The sequence below is a fragment of the Pan troglodytes genome, chromosome 12 (assembly GCF_028858775.2).
Source record: "Pan troglodytes isolate AG18354 chromosome 12, NHGRI_mPanTro3-v2.0_pri, whole genome shotgun sequence".
Lineage (NCBI taxonomy): Eukaryota > Metazoa > Chordata > Mammalia > Primates > Hominidae > Pan > Pan troglodytes.
In genome coordinates, this window is record NC_072410.2 from 61,631,839 (window position 1) to 61,648,476 (window position 16,638).

The 16,638-nt window shown below is 41.4% G+C and overlaps 1 protein-coding gene across 14 annotated transcripts in view; it reads right to left on the reverse strand.

The window, feature by feature from the left end:
- The window catches only part of SANBR (SANT and BTB domain regulator of CSR), a 72,613-nt gene extending 61,994 nt beyond the window's left edge, over positions 1–10,619 (reverse strand). For 6 of the 14 annotated variants that reach the window (XR_008546404.2, XR_010149511.1, XR_010149512.1 and 3 more), the window contains exons 1-5: positions 10,419–10,588; positions 7,826–7,962; positions 6,311–6,469; positions 5,037–5,223; positions 3,292–3,385 (exon numbers count right to left, since the gene is read on the reverse strand). Coding sequence is in view for 6 of the 14 variants with exons in the window: in XM_024354366.3 (XP_024210134.2) it covers positions 3,292–3,385; positions 5,037–5,223; positions 6,311–6,460 (431 nt within the window). In the remaining 8 variants the exon portion in view is untranslated. Of the gene's footprint in view, positions 1–3,291; positions 3,386–5,036; positions 5,224–6,310; positions 6,470–7,825; positions 7,963–9,969 lie in introns of all 14 variants that reach the window. The other 8 variants (XR_010149515.1, XR_010149514.1, XM_024354367.3 and 5 more) reach the window with 3 other exon arrangements.
- Between the last annotated feature and the right edge of the window lie 6,019 nt (positions 10,620–16,638).

Here is a 16,638-nt window from a genome sequence, read left to right on the forward strand (position 1 = left end):
CATTTAGTGAAGGGAGGAGAACAAGATGTTTTTGAAAATTCTGACCACAAATCAGTTTTATAGGGTCTTGACATTTTTCAAGTGTCTTGCTAGCCTGATCATATCTTAGATTATGACTAATTTTAGCAAATTATTGATGTAATAAAACAAAATATGGTTACTACAGGACAAATAATTTACACAGTTTGAAATTTCTAATTTCTTTTTCTTTCTTTCTTTTTTTTTTTTAGACGGAGTCTCTCTCTGTCACCCAGGCTGGACTGCAGTGACGTGATCTCGGCTTACTGTAAGCTCCGCCTCCCGGGTTCATGCCATTCTCCTGCCTCAGCCTCCTGAGTAGCTGGGACTACAGGCACCCACCATGGCGCCCAGCGAATTTTTTTTTTTTTTTTGTATTTTTAGTAGAGAGGGGGTTTCACCGTGTTAGCCAGGATGGTCTCAATCTTCTGACCTCGTGATCCGCCTGCCTTGGCCTCCCAAAGTGCTGGGATTACAGGCATGAGCCACCGCGCCCAGGCTTGAAATTTATTTTTCAAGTTATACATTAAAAATAAAGTTTATGGCCACACACGGTGGCTCACACCTGTAATCCCAGCACTTTGGGAGGCCGAGGCGGGTGGATCACGAGGTCAGGAGATCGAGACCATCTTGGCTAACATGGTGAAACCCCGTCTCTACTGAAAATACAAAAAATTAGCTGGCCATGGTGGCATGCACCTGCAGTCCCAGCTACCTAGGAGGCTGAGGCAGGAGAATGGTGTGAACTCGGGAGGCGGAGGTTGCAGTGAGCCCAGATGGTTCCACTGCACTCCAGACTGGGCGAAAGAGCAAGACTCCGTCTCTAAATAAATAAATAAATAAATAAAGTTTATAAAAATAATGCCATTTCACAAAGAAAAATTAAGCAACACACTCTAATTCCTGTGGGGAACATAAAACAGCACTTTTACACAGTTATGGGTGTGGGAGAGAGATTATCATTAAATACTAAAATTTTCAGATTTTTTTAAAAAGGAAAAATAGCTATAATTCTTCACTAAAGAATCAAATGAATAACTAGCATGGCTTTGTTACTTTTAACAGCAAAAAAGTTTGCTTCTAGGCATTCACATACATAAAATATAAATATATTAAATATAAATTAATAAATGTAGTTAAAAGCATTCCTAAGACTACAATGTACTTATTTCCATATTTAAACATAATTTAAGCACAAGTTTAAATGACACATCAGAGAGTCTGCTTCAAAAATTATAATCTCCTTGAATTTACTTTCTTTGAAAATTACGTCGGCTGGGCAAGGTGGCTGACGCCTGCAATCCCAGCACTTTGGGAGGCCAAGGCAGGAGGATTGCTTGAGCCCAGGAGTTTCAGACCAGCCTGGGTAACCTGGTGAAACCCTATCTCTACAGAAAAATTTTAAAAATTAGCTGGCATGGTGGTGCATGCCCGTGGTCCCAGCTACTCAGGAGGCTCAAGTGGGAGGATCACCTGAACCCAGGGAGGTCAAGCTCCAGTGAGTCGTGATAACATCACTGCACACCATCCTGGGCAACAGAGTGAGACTCCGCCTCAAAAACAACAACAACAAATTGTATCACCTCAAAAAGAAACATCAGTGTGATCTACATCTGTCTTCATGTCATTACAAAAGGAAGAGAACAGAGAGAGACACACTGTCCTACAACATGAATTTAACTGAATTGTGTGTTTAATTCACACATTCCTGATACAAAAAAAAGTACATTATTGGAGGTCCAGGCACGGTGGCTCACAACTGTAATCCCAGCACCTTGGGAGTCTGAAGTGGGAGGACTGCTTGAGCCCAGGAGTTCAGGACCAGACTGGGCAACACAGTGAGACCACGTCTCTAAAAAAAAAAAAAGAATTAAATAAAATTGGGCTACCAGAAAAAGGATTATAACCAATGCTCTATCAAAGTCAAAAGAATTTAAACAAATTTTCACAAAATTGCTCTTCCAAAGAAATTATGGTCAAAATATAAACAGGTAATAATTGAACTAATGAAACAGAGTTTCCATAGTTTTTTAGACTACAGGATAAAATATTAGATTATTTCAGTAAAAAATTTTTGGCAAATTTTTGTGTCACACAAACCAACCAATCAGTTAAAAATCTGTGTGAATATGGCCAGATGCGGTGGTTCACACCTGTAATCCCAGCACTTTGGGAGGCCGAGGCAGGAGGATCACCTGAGGCCAGGAGTTCAAGACCAGGCCGGCCACCATGGCGAAAGTCTACCTCTACTAAAAATACAAAAATGGGCACGGTGGCACACACATGTAGTCCCAGTTAATCAGGTGGCTGAGGCATGAGAATTGCCTGAGCCTAGGAGGCAGAAGTTGCAGAGAGCTGAGATGGAGCCACTGCCCTCCAGCTTGGGTGACAGCGTGAGACTTTGTCTCAAAAGAAAACCTCCAAGACTGTGTCAATAAACTAAAAATAACTGAACTACACACTTTAAAAGGGTGAATTTTTAAAACTGTGGTTAAATATACATAAAGTAAAATTTACCACTTTAACCACTTTTAAGTTCAGTGGCATTAAGTATATTCACACTGTTGTGCAATCAGCACAATCATCAACCTCCAGAGCTTTTTCAAAGGGTTCATTTTATGATATATGAATTATATATAAAGCAAGCTGTTCTTGAAAATCTATAAAAAGTAAGATTTTCATAAAAATCCATGAAAAGTAAGTATACAAAGGAACTTTCAGAAATAATAAAAATATTCTGTGTCTTGATTTGGGTGATGGTTATATGGTACATCCATTTTTCAAAACTCATCAAAGTGAACACTTAACAATATTCAGTTTATTGTAAAAATAGGCAAAACAATACAAAACTATCAAAACTTGCAATACACTGAAAGACATTTTAATTCTAAAATTTTCTATAATGAGTTATTATGTTCAAATAGTCCTAAAATACACATCCAATTTCTTTAGTAAAGTCGGAGAATTAATGGCATACAGTTTTTTTCCTTAGGTATTAAAATTCACTTTTAAAAGTTTTGTGTTGAGATATTACTTTTAATATTTATAAATATATAAAAATAAAAATCTTTAAATAGAAAACTGTAATCCAATTTATAAATAATAACATGAATAAGTCATGTTTAGGTCAGTTCAACACATGAACTAAGCTGATTCCAGTAGTTTCAGCAATTATGCAATATGAAATTCCTACCTTATGGTAACCACCAATCATATATTTTATGAAGTTGATATTAATATTTAATCTTATCTAGCAAACAACCAGCCGCCTACCCTTCAGATTCTTCAGTCATTTCTCCACCATTATGAGTAGTACAATTTTCACTTTCTGAAGAACAATTCCTTGTGGAAGCTATACTATGTCTTCCTTAAATACAGAAACAAACACATACAAAAAAAAAAAAGGTGGGGGTTAGTGTTTCTAGCTGAGAATGGGTTTTTATTTATTGAATAGTAATACTGTAAATGCATGGTTTCCAAGGCTAAAGATGGTACTTATCAGGGTGGCATTTTCCTTTAGTATTTCTAAGGATATATGGAAGAAACAGTACAAAAATGAATCATAAATTGCTAATGTTAGAATAAGGATTTCAAAAAATACTAATGTGGTGTGTACAAACAGGGATCAAATGTTCAAATGCCAACAGCATAGTTTTCTCTTTCTGAAGCAAATTTTTACATCAATACTCTGCCGCTGCTGAGATTAAAATAACTCGCTACACTCAGAGGATTTCTAAAACCAGTTATTATTTCCAATGTAATTGCAGAAAACATCTTTTACCCCACTACTGTGTCAGTTGAAGCTCTTGTTGACTATAATAAAGAGTGGCTGTAGGCTCAGCACAGTAGCATGTACGTGTAGTTCCAGCTGCTCAGGAGGCTGCGGCAGGAGGATTGCTTGAGCTCAGGAGTTCAAGACCAGCCTGAGCAACACAGCGCAACCACCATCTCCAAAAACAAAAAGAGTACCTGTATAAAAAAAAAAAAAAAAAAAAAAAAAAGTAACATGAGAGACAAGCAAGAGTCTCTCAGGAAAAAGGAATATTAAGTAAAGGGCACAGGGCAAACCCCTCTAAAATAAAGTAAAAGAATATTCGTAGTTAAAAAAAAATATATGAAATTAACTAGGCCAGTAGATTAGAGTAGAACATTTTGATACAGTAAAGTGGGTTTTTTTGGTGATTGTATTTGACCTATATTTTAGCATTTAAAAATTTATTTTTAAAAATGTTTAAATTTTTTTACAGACAGTGTCTTGCTCAGAACCCTAGGCTGAAGAGCAGTGGCTTGATCAAAGCTGACTGTAACCTTCACCTCCTGGGCTTAAGCAAGCCTCTTACCTCAGCCTTCCAAGTAGCTAGGATCACAGGTGTGCACCATCACACCAAGCTAATTTTTATTTTTTATTTTTTTGAAGAGACAGGGTCTTGCTATGTTGCCCAGGTTGGTCTTGAACTCCTGGCCTCAAGTGATCCTTCCACCTTGACCTCCTAAAGTGGATGTGATCCACTGCATCTGGCCCTAAAACTTTTTTTAAAAAATAGCAAAGATAAACATGATTTTAAAAATTCAGGCCAGGTGCAGTAGCTCACGTCTGTAATCCCAACACTTTGGGAAGCTGAGGCGGACGGATGGCCTGAGCTCAGGAGTTCCAGACCAGCCTGGGCAACACAGCAAAACCTCGTCTCTACAAAAAAATACAAAAATTAGCCAAGCACGGTGGTGCATGTCTCTAGTCCCAGCTACTTGGGAGGCTGAGGCTGGAGGATCTCTTGAGCCTGGGAGATGGAGGTTGCAGTGAGCTGAGATGGTGCCACTGTACTCCAGCCTGGGCAACAGAACAAGACCTTGTCTCAAAAAGAAAAAACAACAAAATTCAGGAAGATACAAATATGAATACATTTCTCTATTAATGTTTATATTAGCCTTTAAACAAAGAAAGAAAAGTTGATTGGAATATATAATATTCTGCAGAATTTTCATAAAGACAAGTACTACATTTTAGTTTAAAACCTTACCAGTTTTGGAAACTGCATCATGTCCAACTGGAGTCTCCTGAAATTCTCCATGTATGTCAAGAAGTGAGGATTTGATATATGTGGCTAAAGTTTCAACAGGACTCTCTCCAGCAGCCATTAGGGAATTATACTGGTTGTCAACAGGTGAGCTTCCACTGCTCTTTAATTCATCAAACCTTTTTGCACACTGTCATAATATAAAATGAAAGAAACAGAGGTTTGGGAATTTTTTTTTTTTTTTTTTTTTTGAGACAGAGTCTTACATTGTCGCCCAGGCTGGAGTGCAGTGGCGTGATCTTGGCTCACTGCAACCTCCGCCTCCCGGGTTCAAGCAATTCTCCTGCCTCAGCCTCCTGAGTAGCTGGGATTACAGGTGCCTGCCACCATGCCCGGCAAATTTTTTGGATTTTTACTAGAGACGGGGTTTCACTATATTGGTCAGGCTGGTCTTGAACTCCTGACCTCGTGATCTGCCTGCCTTGGCTTCCCAAAGTGCTGGGATTACAGGCGTGAGCCACCGTGCCCAGCGGTTTGGGAATTTTTTAAATAAAAAATTGAGAAGATATTTTCTTGCCTTCTATTTGAAGATATTTTTCAACAATTACTTTTTGTAAGCAAATATTAACCTGCAGAGTAACATCTAGAATATTTGTATACATTTCACTATGCAAAAGCCTCTAACTTCTATTTTTATATTTTAAAATTCAGAGTAGAGTTTTAATGTGCTTTAACTCAAAGGCATATATATTTACGCTCTTGTAAAACAAGGAAGACCAGGCTGGGTATGGTGGATCATGCCTGTAATCTCAGCACTTTGGGAGGAAGTGGCAGAAAGATCGCTTGAGGTCAGGAGTTCAAGACCAGCCTGGGCAACGTAGTGAGACTCTGAGAGAGACTGTGAGATGCTGAGGTGGGAAGATCACTTAAGCTTCAAAGGTCGAGGCTGCAGTGAGCCATGATGGCACCACTGCACTCCAGCCTGGGATGATAGAGTGAGAGATCCTGCCTCAAAAAAACAAAAACAACAACAAATATATATATAATATAAAATATATATTATATATAAAATATTACATATAAAATATATATACTATATATAATATATAAAATTTATGTAATTTGCATCTAGTCAAATTATATAAATGTCTATTCAGTGTTAATACATGCATTTGAATATGTAAAACTCAAATATTTTTCTCTCTCTTGGTGTTTCTTTAAATTGATGACCTTTTCTGAACATTTTCAGGAGATATTCTGGGGGGACTGTTATTTACCTCTTTTGGTGTTAATCCAGGCACGAGCCTTGCTATAGTTTCCCAGTTGATAGTCTGAGGGATTCCAATTAATGGATAAAGGATCATGTCCAATACCATTTGGTTATTATTGTTCAGGAAATTGTTGTTTTCTGAATATCCACGACTCATCTTTTGGAACTAGGGATAGGGAAGACAAAAAGCTTTATTTAAACCCGAAATCCAAATGTTTTCAGAACATTACAGATCAGTTATAATTCATTCCTAATAATTATCTGCTACCATGTAAAGGAAAAATAAAACTGACCTAAAGTAAACATAGTATAGCCTAAATCTCTTCACAAAAAAGGATTTGAATATTATGCATTGATAAATGGATGTATAAAAAGATGAAGAGATGAACAAATATACGATAAAAAGCCTAAAATATTTTTTATCTTTTTTTCTTTAGAGACAGAGTCCCCAATTTTACAAGATGAGGTTCAGAGATGTTAAGTAATTTTTACAAGATCACAGCGCTAAGAAGAGGCAGAGCAAGGATTCAAACCAAGTAAAAATGATTCTCAAATCCATGCTCTTTCCATTCCACACAAGACGTATAGTATGGGCTAGGACAGCAGATTGAAAATAATGGTTTAGGGTCAGTAGGGACAGAGCCTAATATATTTTGAAGTTAGTTATGATTCAATTAAGTAATTTTGAAAGCTTCTGTTTGTGAGGTGTGGGGAGAGGGTTATGATATCAAATAGAAAAGAAACTATGCATTCAAACATAAAACATTTGAGGAACTTTTTTATATCAATGTGTACGAGATACTTCTTACTTTATTCAAACATTTACTGAGCCATCACTGTGTGCCAGGCACTGCATCTAAAGTGGGAACATTAATTTACAGATGAAAATAATGACAAAAGTTTTGACTAGTTATATCTATGATTCAGCTGACACTTGATTCTGGGTTGGGAATACAATCTCCAAATATAAACTGCTCCTATGGACAAAAATGATCTATTTTAGGACGAGAGTACAAAGCAGAGATTCGCTGACAGATCAGTACAATGGAAAAGGCAGCATACACAGGAGTCTGAATCTCTGATTTGAGTTTTGGCTCTAATACCTGATAGCCAAGGCAAGTCATCGAACCTTGCTGAAATGCAGCAACAAAAGTAGGTGATGGTAATACCTCTGACTGACAGCGTGGAAAGAAATAAAGGGATTATTTTGTGAAAGCACTTTGAAGATGATATAAGTATCTCACAAATGAGATGCTGCATAAATAATAGTATTTAGATTGTGCTGAGGGTTATGTGGAATATTTAAAACACAGTACAGGGGTCGTGAATGTGGTACGCTCTCAATAAATGTTAATTATAATTAGTACTATGTCATTGTTTACATAAGACACTGGTAGAGGACATCAGCTGGTAGACAACATAAAGTTATCCTACATGTACTTTAATGAACATTAAAAGGAAACAAAAACAGAAAAACATTTAGCACACTAAAATCACAGCTTCCTACCAACCAAAGATGTACCTTGTAGAAGGCCAGAATAGTGGAGTGGTTAAGTGTGCAGACTCTGGAGTCAGACTGTCCAAGTTTGCATCGCAGTTCTACTACTTATGGCATTATCTGGTTCAGATTAATTAATCTCTGTGCCTCAATTTCCTCATCTGTAAAACAAAGATAATAATAGTAGCTAGCTTACATACTTCTGAGGATATATGGAAAGTGCTACCTGGCAAAGAGTGAGGACTACATAATGTGTGTAGCAGCACTACCACTCCAGAGATCCTCAGATTAAACAGATTCAAAAAGATTAATGTGACAGATAAAAGGAGAGACAGTAACATTCCAATGAAGTATGCCACCAACAAAATGACTAGAAAGAGTCAGCTACAGATTCTTACCCAGCTTTACCACTTCTAGCAGTGTGCAACCTATCGCTCCAATGGTCTCAGCTATACTGTAAGGAAAACAATACCTAACCTTTGGAGTTACGGTGAGGATTAAATAATACTATGTATAAAGCACCTGCACACTGTCTGGCATACAAAAGGTGCTCATAAAATAAATAACTTATTACTATTATTTTTCTCCTCTCCACTTTGGCCATTATTGGCACAAAAATTTCCAAGAATTAGTTTAATAACTGTAAAGCACTGCCTTGTGCCCAGTTGGAAACATATTTTACAGAACTTCATTGTTTTTTAAAGAGTTGGTCATCTCAAAGTCAGATGAAAAAAGTGAGTGAATCTGAAAAGTAATGCCCTTTTGCATGTCCCAGGCTGAGTTTGATGAAAACATGGGGAAAGAAGACTTGAAAAAAGTCTTGGAAGAACCTTGGAAGGGCCCTGAGAAATTTCTGTTTATTTCTCTCTTTTTTTTTTTTTTTTTTTTTTTGAGACGGAGTCTCGCTCTGTCGCCCAGGCTGGAGTGCAGTGGCGCGATCTCGGCTCACTGCAACCTCCGCCTCCCGGGTTCAAGCGATTCTCCTGCCTCAGCCTCCCGAGTAGCTGGGACTACAGGCACGCACCACCACGCCCAGCTAATTTTTGTATTTTTAGTAGAGACAGGGTTTCACCATGTTGGCCAGGATAGTCTCTATCTCCTGACCTCGTGATCCGCCCGTCTCGGCCTCCCAAAGTGCTGGGATTACAGGCGTGAGCCACTGCACCCAGCCAGGGCGTTTTATTACAATTTGTTTCGGCCTTGGTAGAAAGCAAGCTAAAATGGAATTCAGGGCAAGGATGTTCCCTGAGAGCTCATTTCTCTTCACTTCCAAAAAGATTCATTTAAAAGTTAAAAAATATTACCCACGTCAAACACTTAAAAGCTTACATTTCAAATGTGATACTAATTTATACTATACATGTTTAAGAGTACTTTAAATCATCCAAATGAGAAAAAAGTTTTTCTGTTGACCTTCTCTTTATACAACTGTACTAGGCAAGGGAAGACCCCCCAGCATTAATTCTAGTTAAATGAATATCCAAGAAATCAGAGTCTGAATTTAAGTATAAAAGGCATAGCATTGATGGATAATCCTTAATAAAACATAAATTATCTCGAAATAGCTGTTACAGTGCACCTCATTCTGGAAAGTATAAATTTATCAAAAACGGTGACAAGAAAAAGCTCAAAGTTCAAATTACTATGAAATCCACTCCCATTCATAAAATATCAAAATCTTGACAATATTTAAGGTAAAATACGTTATTTACCAAAAATAAAAATCCAGTATGTTTAACAGACTTCATTTTTTAAGAACATACTTCCCCTCCCCTCCCCGACCCCCTTCTCTTGGTTTATGTATTTAATACAAATGTATTAATTAAGAAGACTAGTCTAAGTCACTTCCACACCAGATAGAGGTCTACAACAGGAATCTGATATATTTTTTTCTTATTTCAAATAGAAAAAAAAGCTCTTGGAAACAGAGACGTTTTCCCTTAGCCAGTGGAAAGATGGGAAGAGAGGGGGCCCCGTGGGGCAGGCAGGCAGGCAGGTCAAAGGCCTCTGGCCTAACAGAGGGCGGCGGTAACACCGAGTCATCCCGGACCGGGAAGAAGCCTTGTACCCAGGCTTCCTGACTTCTGCACACACAGGAGATCGGAGTCAGCTGGAGGAGAAAGTAAAATCACATCCCAGAACCGGCATGAGGTCAAAGCCAGTCAAACCTTGGGCCCGGAGGCTCACTACGCGGCGCGTCCTCGGGGCACCCCCAGACCTTCGCGCCCCGCTCCCGCCCGTGGAGGCACAGAAACTCCAGGGGCGCAGAGCGGACAAAGGCGCCGGGCAGCGGGGGCGAGGCGGGGCAGCGGGGCGAGGCGGGGCAGAGGCCCGGGGCGCGGCTGGGCGCGCAGAAGCTGGGGTTCCCGCCGCTGTGCGCGGGCGGGACGGTCTGCAGGGACATGGACCGGGCGGGTGACGGGACGCGGGCCGGCTGGCTGCTCGAGGCGCGGCCGGCTGAGGCTGTGCACGGGGGCGTTCGGGGGCGTTTGGGCAAGTGGGACCCCGCCCAGGGTGGGAAGCCGCGGCGGGAGCCGGCTGGCTGTGAGCGGTACCGCCCCATGCCGCACTTCCCGCCCCTCGGTGGGCACCCGAGCCCCCTCGGCGTCTCGCTCACCTCCACAAGGCCGCGGCTGCCCTCGCAGCGCCTCTGTTACCTGCAGTGGCCGGCACCGCCCGCGCTCGCGCCCTGAAGCTGCCGCTACCGAGCCCGCAACCCCGTCCGCTGCGCCTCACACCCCGCCCCCGCCCGCTTGCAGGCGGCTGCGGAGACTAGCGCCGAGGGGTGGGGGAGCCGCCGAGCCGACGCCGCCCGGCCAATCGCGGGCCAGCGCCGCAGCGGCGGAGCCAATGAGCGCCGAGCCCCTGCCGGGCGGGAGGGCGCCGGAGGGGCGGCGGCGGCTGACTGTCGCCTTTCCTTGCCTGCTGCTTCTCCTTCCTCCTCTGGCATACACTCCCAGGCTTGTCGCAGTGCAGCGTCCCCACCCTCCCAGCGTCTTGTCTCTTAGCAACCAGATCCTAGGAGCCTGATCTTAGGTGACCAACCCTGAGTCCAGAAGAAAGGGGGATATACAGGAGATAAAAGAACCGTGATTAAAGAATGGATGAAATTGTTCTTGGTGCAGATCATTTGGTACACCGCTTAGGTAGAGCGGAAAGATCGCATGATGAGGGACACCGAAAGTATCTTTTAGACCAAGGTCTTTGGGTAAGGACCTGAAGTGTCTTTACCAGGAGGTAGCTCTTTAAAAATGTAAATAGCTCTGGATTACAAATTCGGTTTTCATACATTAATAGGGTGTGTGTGTGTGTGTGTGTGTGTGTTATTGTGAGGAACACTACTATTGGGCATCTAGTAAAATGCAAACGGCTCAATATTGTAGGGTAACTGCTACATGTCAACATTTCTATCTAGTTTCCACTTGGTCTATTCTGAGAACCAAAATTAAATGTTAGGATTAGAAAGAACAGAAAAAGTAAAGCCTTAACCAAATGAATAATTACTATGAGATCTGATGATTAAGTAGAGATTAAGTGGTTCACTGTACAGAATGTCAGGAGTTTTTACCAATTGTATCATCCTGTGACTTTCTGCAGATCTTTTACGATTTTTGTTCCACAAAGACATTAAAGTGGCTGGGTGCGGTGGCTCACACCTGTAATCCCATAATCCCAGCATTTAGGGAGACCAAGACGAGAGGATTGCTTGAGCACAGCCTGAACAACAAAGTGAAACCCTGTCTCTACAAAAAAAAAAAAAAATTTTTTTTTTTTTAAGTTAGCTGGGCGTGGTGGCCCCAATGAGCTATCTTTGCACCACTGCACTCCAAGCTGGGCAACAGAGTGAGACCCTGTCAAAAATAAAAATAAAAATAAAGTTAGGCAAGTGTCGTATCATAAGATGTTAGGTTAAGTCAGGTAAATTCTTTTTTTATTTTTTTGAGATGGAGTCTTGCTCTGTTGCCCAGGCTGGAGTGCAGTGGCACCGTCTGGGCTCACTGCAACCTCCACCTCCCTTCAAGCGATTCTCCTACCACAGCCTCCTGAGTAACTGGGATTACAGGCGCATGCCACCACGTCCAGCTAATTTTTTGTATTTTTAGTAGAGATGGGGTTTCACCATGTTGGTCTTGAACTCCTGACCTCAGGTGATCTGCCTGCCTCGGCCTCCCAAAGTGCTGGGATTACAGGCGTGAGCCACCACGCCCAGCCAGGTAAATTATTATTATTTTTTTTTTTGGAGACAGAGTTTCGGTCTTGTCACCCAGGCTGGAGTGCAATGGCGCGATCTTGGCTCACTGCAACCTCCGCCTCCCTGGTTCAAGTGATTCTCCTGCCTCAGCCTCCCGAGTAGCTGGGATTGCAGGCGTGTGCCACCACACCCGGCTAATTTTTGTGTTTTTAGTAGAAATGGGGTTTCACCATGTTAGCCAGGCTGGTCTTGAACCCCTGACCTCAGGTGATCTGCCCGCCTCAGCCTCCCAAAGTGCTGGGATTACAGGTGTGAGCCACCACACCCAGCCCCAGCCAGGTAAATTCTTAAACAGAAACTGCTTGCCCTCTACTTCCCCTCTTTCTTCTTTCATATAGGCTGGTACTTAGTTGTGATGGTGGTACTTTACAACCATGAAAACAAGAATAATGCATAAGGGGCTGGGCATAGTTAGCTCACACTGTAATCCCAGAACTTTGGGAGGCTGAGGCAGGAGGATCACTTGAGGTTAGGAGTTCGAGACCAGACTGGTGAAACCTCATGTCTACTAAAAATACAAATATTAGTCAGGCGTGGTGGCGGGTGCCTGTAATACCAGCTACTCCGAGGCTGATGGGGGAAAATCACTTGAACCTGAGAGGCAGAGGTTGCAGTGAGCCGAGATGGTGCCACTGCACTCCAGCCTGGGCTACAGAGTGAGACTCCATCTCAAAAACGACAAACAAAGAATAACACATAAGGGACTGTAGAACACAATATAGCAGGAACCCGGGCCCTGAATTACCTTCTGAAGCAGAGTACCTCTGGTCTGTTCCATGAGAGAAAAATGTTTATCTTAACTACTGTATTTTTTAGTCTCTTTGTTACAGTGGCTTAGTGTGTTCCCTAGAAGAGAAAGTTGGTCCCTGAAAGTGGTGTGCCACCTACCATAACAAAGATCTAAGATATATATGGCATTGGTTAGCAGGTGGAAACATATTGCAGGCCAGAAGGCTAGTGACTGTTCCCAAATGTATTGGGGAAAAATGTCACCCATATTAACTTGGAAGGCAGATCATCAAGCCCATATATAGCTCTGAGGAAAGCATCTAGAAAAGGCCAGAATGTGAGTTTGTGTTGGCTACCATTCCTTGCTTTTAGCAAGGTTCAACAAAAAGACACTAAGTCAGTTAACCAGTTTGCTAGCCTGGACAACGTGGTGAAACCCTGTTGCTACAGAAAATACAAAAATTAACCAGGTGTGGTGGTGTGTGCCTGTAGTCCCAGTTACTCGGGAGGCTGAAGCAGGAGAATCATTTGAGCCTGGGAGGCTGGGGCTGCAGTGAGCTGCAATGAGCTGCAATTATGCCACTGCAATCTAGCCTGAGTGACAGAGCAAGACCCTGTTTCAACAAACAAACACTAGTTTGTAAACAGAGATTGAAGATAATAAAACTGTACTGGACCCACTCCATAACATCTGCTCTACTCCTGTTGACCTATTTACTAGTAAGCATCTCAGGATCAATTTGGATACTTACTGTCTCAAGCTTTCTCATTATTCCCTTTTCTAGAACAACATACATTTATGAAATGATAGCTAGAAAGGATCCTTGAGAGGCCAACTTCTTCAATTTTTTCCAATTTAAGTCTCAAATACAGAGAAAGTTTAAGTGACTTGTCCAAGGCCAAATGGCCAACTCATTAGGTTCAGTGACTTTTGGCCAAGGAAAAAATCTTTCTTCCCCATTGTACAGATGTTCCTCCTTGAGGCCCTTTATGCAGAATGGGCAATTTCACCTAAGGCTTTCATCCAATTCCCCCTTTTCACCAAGTCTAACCATTTGTGTTCAGAAGCTCATCTGTTCCTCTATTAGTTTCAGTACAGTCTAAGTTGTTTTAATAAAAAGACCCAAAACACAGTGGCTTAAACACAATAAAAGTTTATTTCTCAAATTACAGAGGTGAGTGGTCCACAGCCGATACAGCTGCTTTGTCAAACTTGACAGACAACTTGTCTCTCAGTGTCTGAAATGGCTGCAGAATTCTCACTCCTACCTCAACAGAAGGAGAGGCAGGGCAAGGGAAATGCATGCTCCAGTAGTTTTTAAAAATCTATTTTTAAAATTGACAAAAATTGTATATATTTATGGCGTACAACATACTGTTCAAAATATGTATAGTGAAATGGCTAAATCAAGTTGATTAACATGCATGACCTCACATACTTGTGAAAACACTTAAAATCTCTCTTAGCAATTTTCAAGTACACATTGTTGTTTGTTTTTGGAGTCAGGGTCTCACTCTGTAGCCAGGCTGGAGTGCAGTGGTGTGACCAGGGGTCACTGCAGCCTGGAACTCCTGGGCTCAAGTGATCCTCCTGCCTCAGCCTTCCTAATAGCTGGGACTACAGGCACTGCATTGTTATTAACTATAGTCTCCATGTTCTACAATAGATGTGTTGAACTTTATTCCTAAAATTTTGTATGCCGTGACCAATAACTCCCAATTCCCCCCACCCCCCATCTCCTGGTAGCTGCCATTCTACTCTCTGACTTTAACTTTTTAGATTCCACATATGAGATCATGTGGTATTTGTCTTTCTGTGCCTGGCTTATTTCACTTAACAAAATATCCTCCAGGTTCATTCATGTAGCCAAAAATGACAAGATTTCCTTCTTTTTTGAAGGCTGAATAGTATTCCCTTATGTATATATATCACATTTTCTTAATCCATTCACCAATTGATGGACACTTAGATTGATTCCTTATCTTGGCTATTGTGAATAATCCTGCAATGAACACAAGAATGTAGCTATCTCTTTGATTACTGATTTCATTTCCCTTGTATTTATACCCAGTAATGGGACTGCTGGATGATATGGTTGTTCTATTTTTTATTTTCTTTAGGAATCTCCATAACTGTTTTCCATGATGGCTGAACTGATTTACATTCCCACCAACAATGTGCAAGACTTCCCTTTTCTCCATACCCTTGCCAACTCTTATCTTTTGTCTTTATTATGGCCACTTTAACAGGTATGAGATGATGTCTCGTTGTGGCTTTAATTTGCATTTCCCTGATGATTAGTGATGTTGAGCATTTTTTCATATACCTGTTGCAAGCCCCAGTACTTTTAAGGACATGATCTCAAAGTCACATGCATCACTTTCACTTACATCCCATTGGCTAGAACTTAACTACAAATGAGGTGGCTAGAAAATGCAGACTCTGGCTGGGCGTGGTCGTTCATGCCTGTAATCCTAGCACTTTGGGAGGCCGAGGCGGGCAGATCACCTGAGGTCAGGAGTTCGACACCAGCCTGACCAACATGGAGAAACCCCGTCTCTACTAAAAATACAAAATTAGCTGGGCGTGGTGGTGCATGCCTGTAATCCCAGCTACTTGGGAAGCTGAGGCGGGAGAATCGCTTGAACCCGGGAGGCGGAGGTTGCAGTGAGCCGAGATCGTGCCATTGAGCTCCAGCCTGGGCAACAAGAGTGAAACTCCATCTCAAAAAAAAAAGAAAAAGAAGATGTAGACTCTGAGCAGCTGTGTAGCCAAACAAAATGTGCGAGAGTTTCACTTTTAAATTATGGGAGTGAATACTGGTGGTCAATTAGCAGTCTCTACACAACAGCTTAATTTCAAGGATTATATGCTACCCAGATTTCTATTATTTACTTCATTAGAATACATTTTTGAAACATTTTAAATTACAGTGAAATGTGAAACTAAAAAGGAACCCCATTCATACTAAAAAAATACGGTTAAATGTTTATGAATAAAAGGCAATAAAAAGAAATTTAAATGCCTTTGAGACTCCAGCTACTACCAAATATTACCTGAGAACGAGATTTAAAATTAAACATCTCTTTCTCCATGACAAGGCATAGGGTTGTACAAAACAACAAAATGTGGAAAAGTAAGAGGTATCAATAAACTTTTTTTGTCTATTTCAAGGTCTGTAAGAAATTAAAAGGGTATGTGTTAGAGGCCATGTTCATGTTCCAAGTGTCTCCGATAGTTATGTTCCAGCATGGAGCTTTTTACTACCAAAAGTAGAGGCCCCTGTTTATAATATTCTCCTAAATTGAGATGCCAAGTGTTGAGACTACAAGTCCTACATGGTGTCATCCCTTATGTGAATATGTGTGTGGCAGTTCCATACCTAACACCGCAATATCTTGACTGTTGACTTTTTTCCCCAAGCCTATCAAGCTTCTACTGACTGCTTAATGTTGAACAATATTTTTCCCCTTTGTCTCTCAGTACCTGTGCTAGAAACAGAAACTTTCTTATTTTATTTATTTACTTATTTTTGAGATGGAGTCTCGCTCTCTTGCCCAGGCTGGAGTGCAGTGACGCAATCTCGGCTCACTGCAAGCTCCACCTCCCGGGTTCACGCCATTCTCCTGCCTCAGCCTCCTGAGTAGCTGAGACTACAGGCGCGTGCCACCATGCCTGGCTAATTTTTTGTATTTTTAGTAGAGACGGGGTTTCACTGTGTTAGCCAGGATGGTCTCGATCTCCTGACCTTGTGATCCACCTGCCTCGGCCTCCCAAAGAGACTTTCCTATTCTTCTAACAGGCTGCTATTCAAGAATATCCCTATTCCTAGACACTGTTCCACCTGATCCCCTT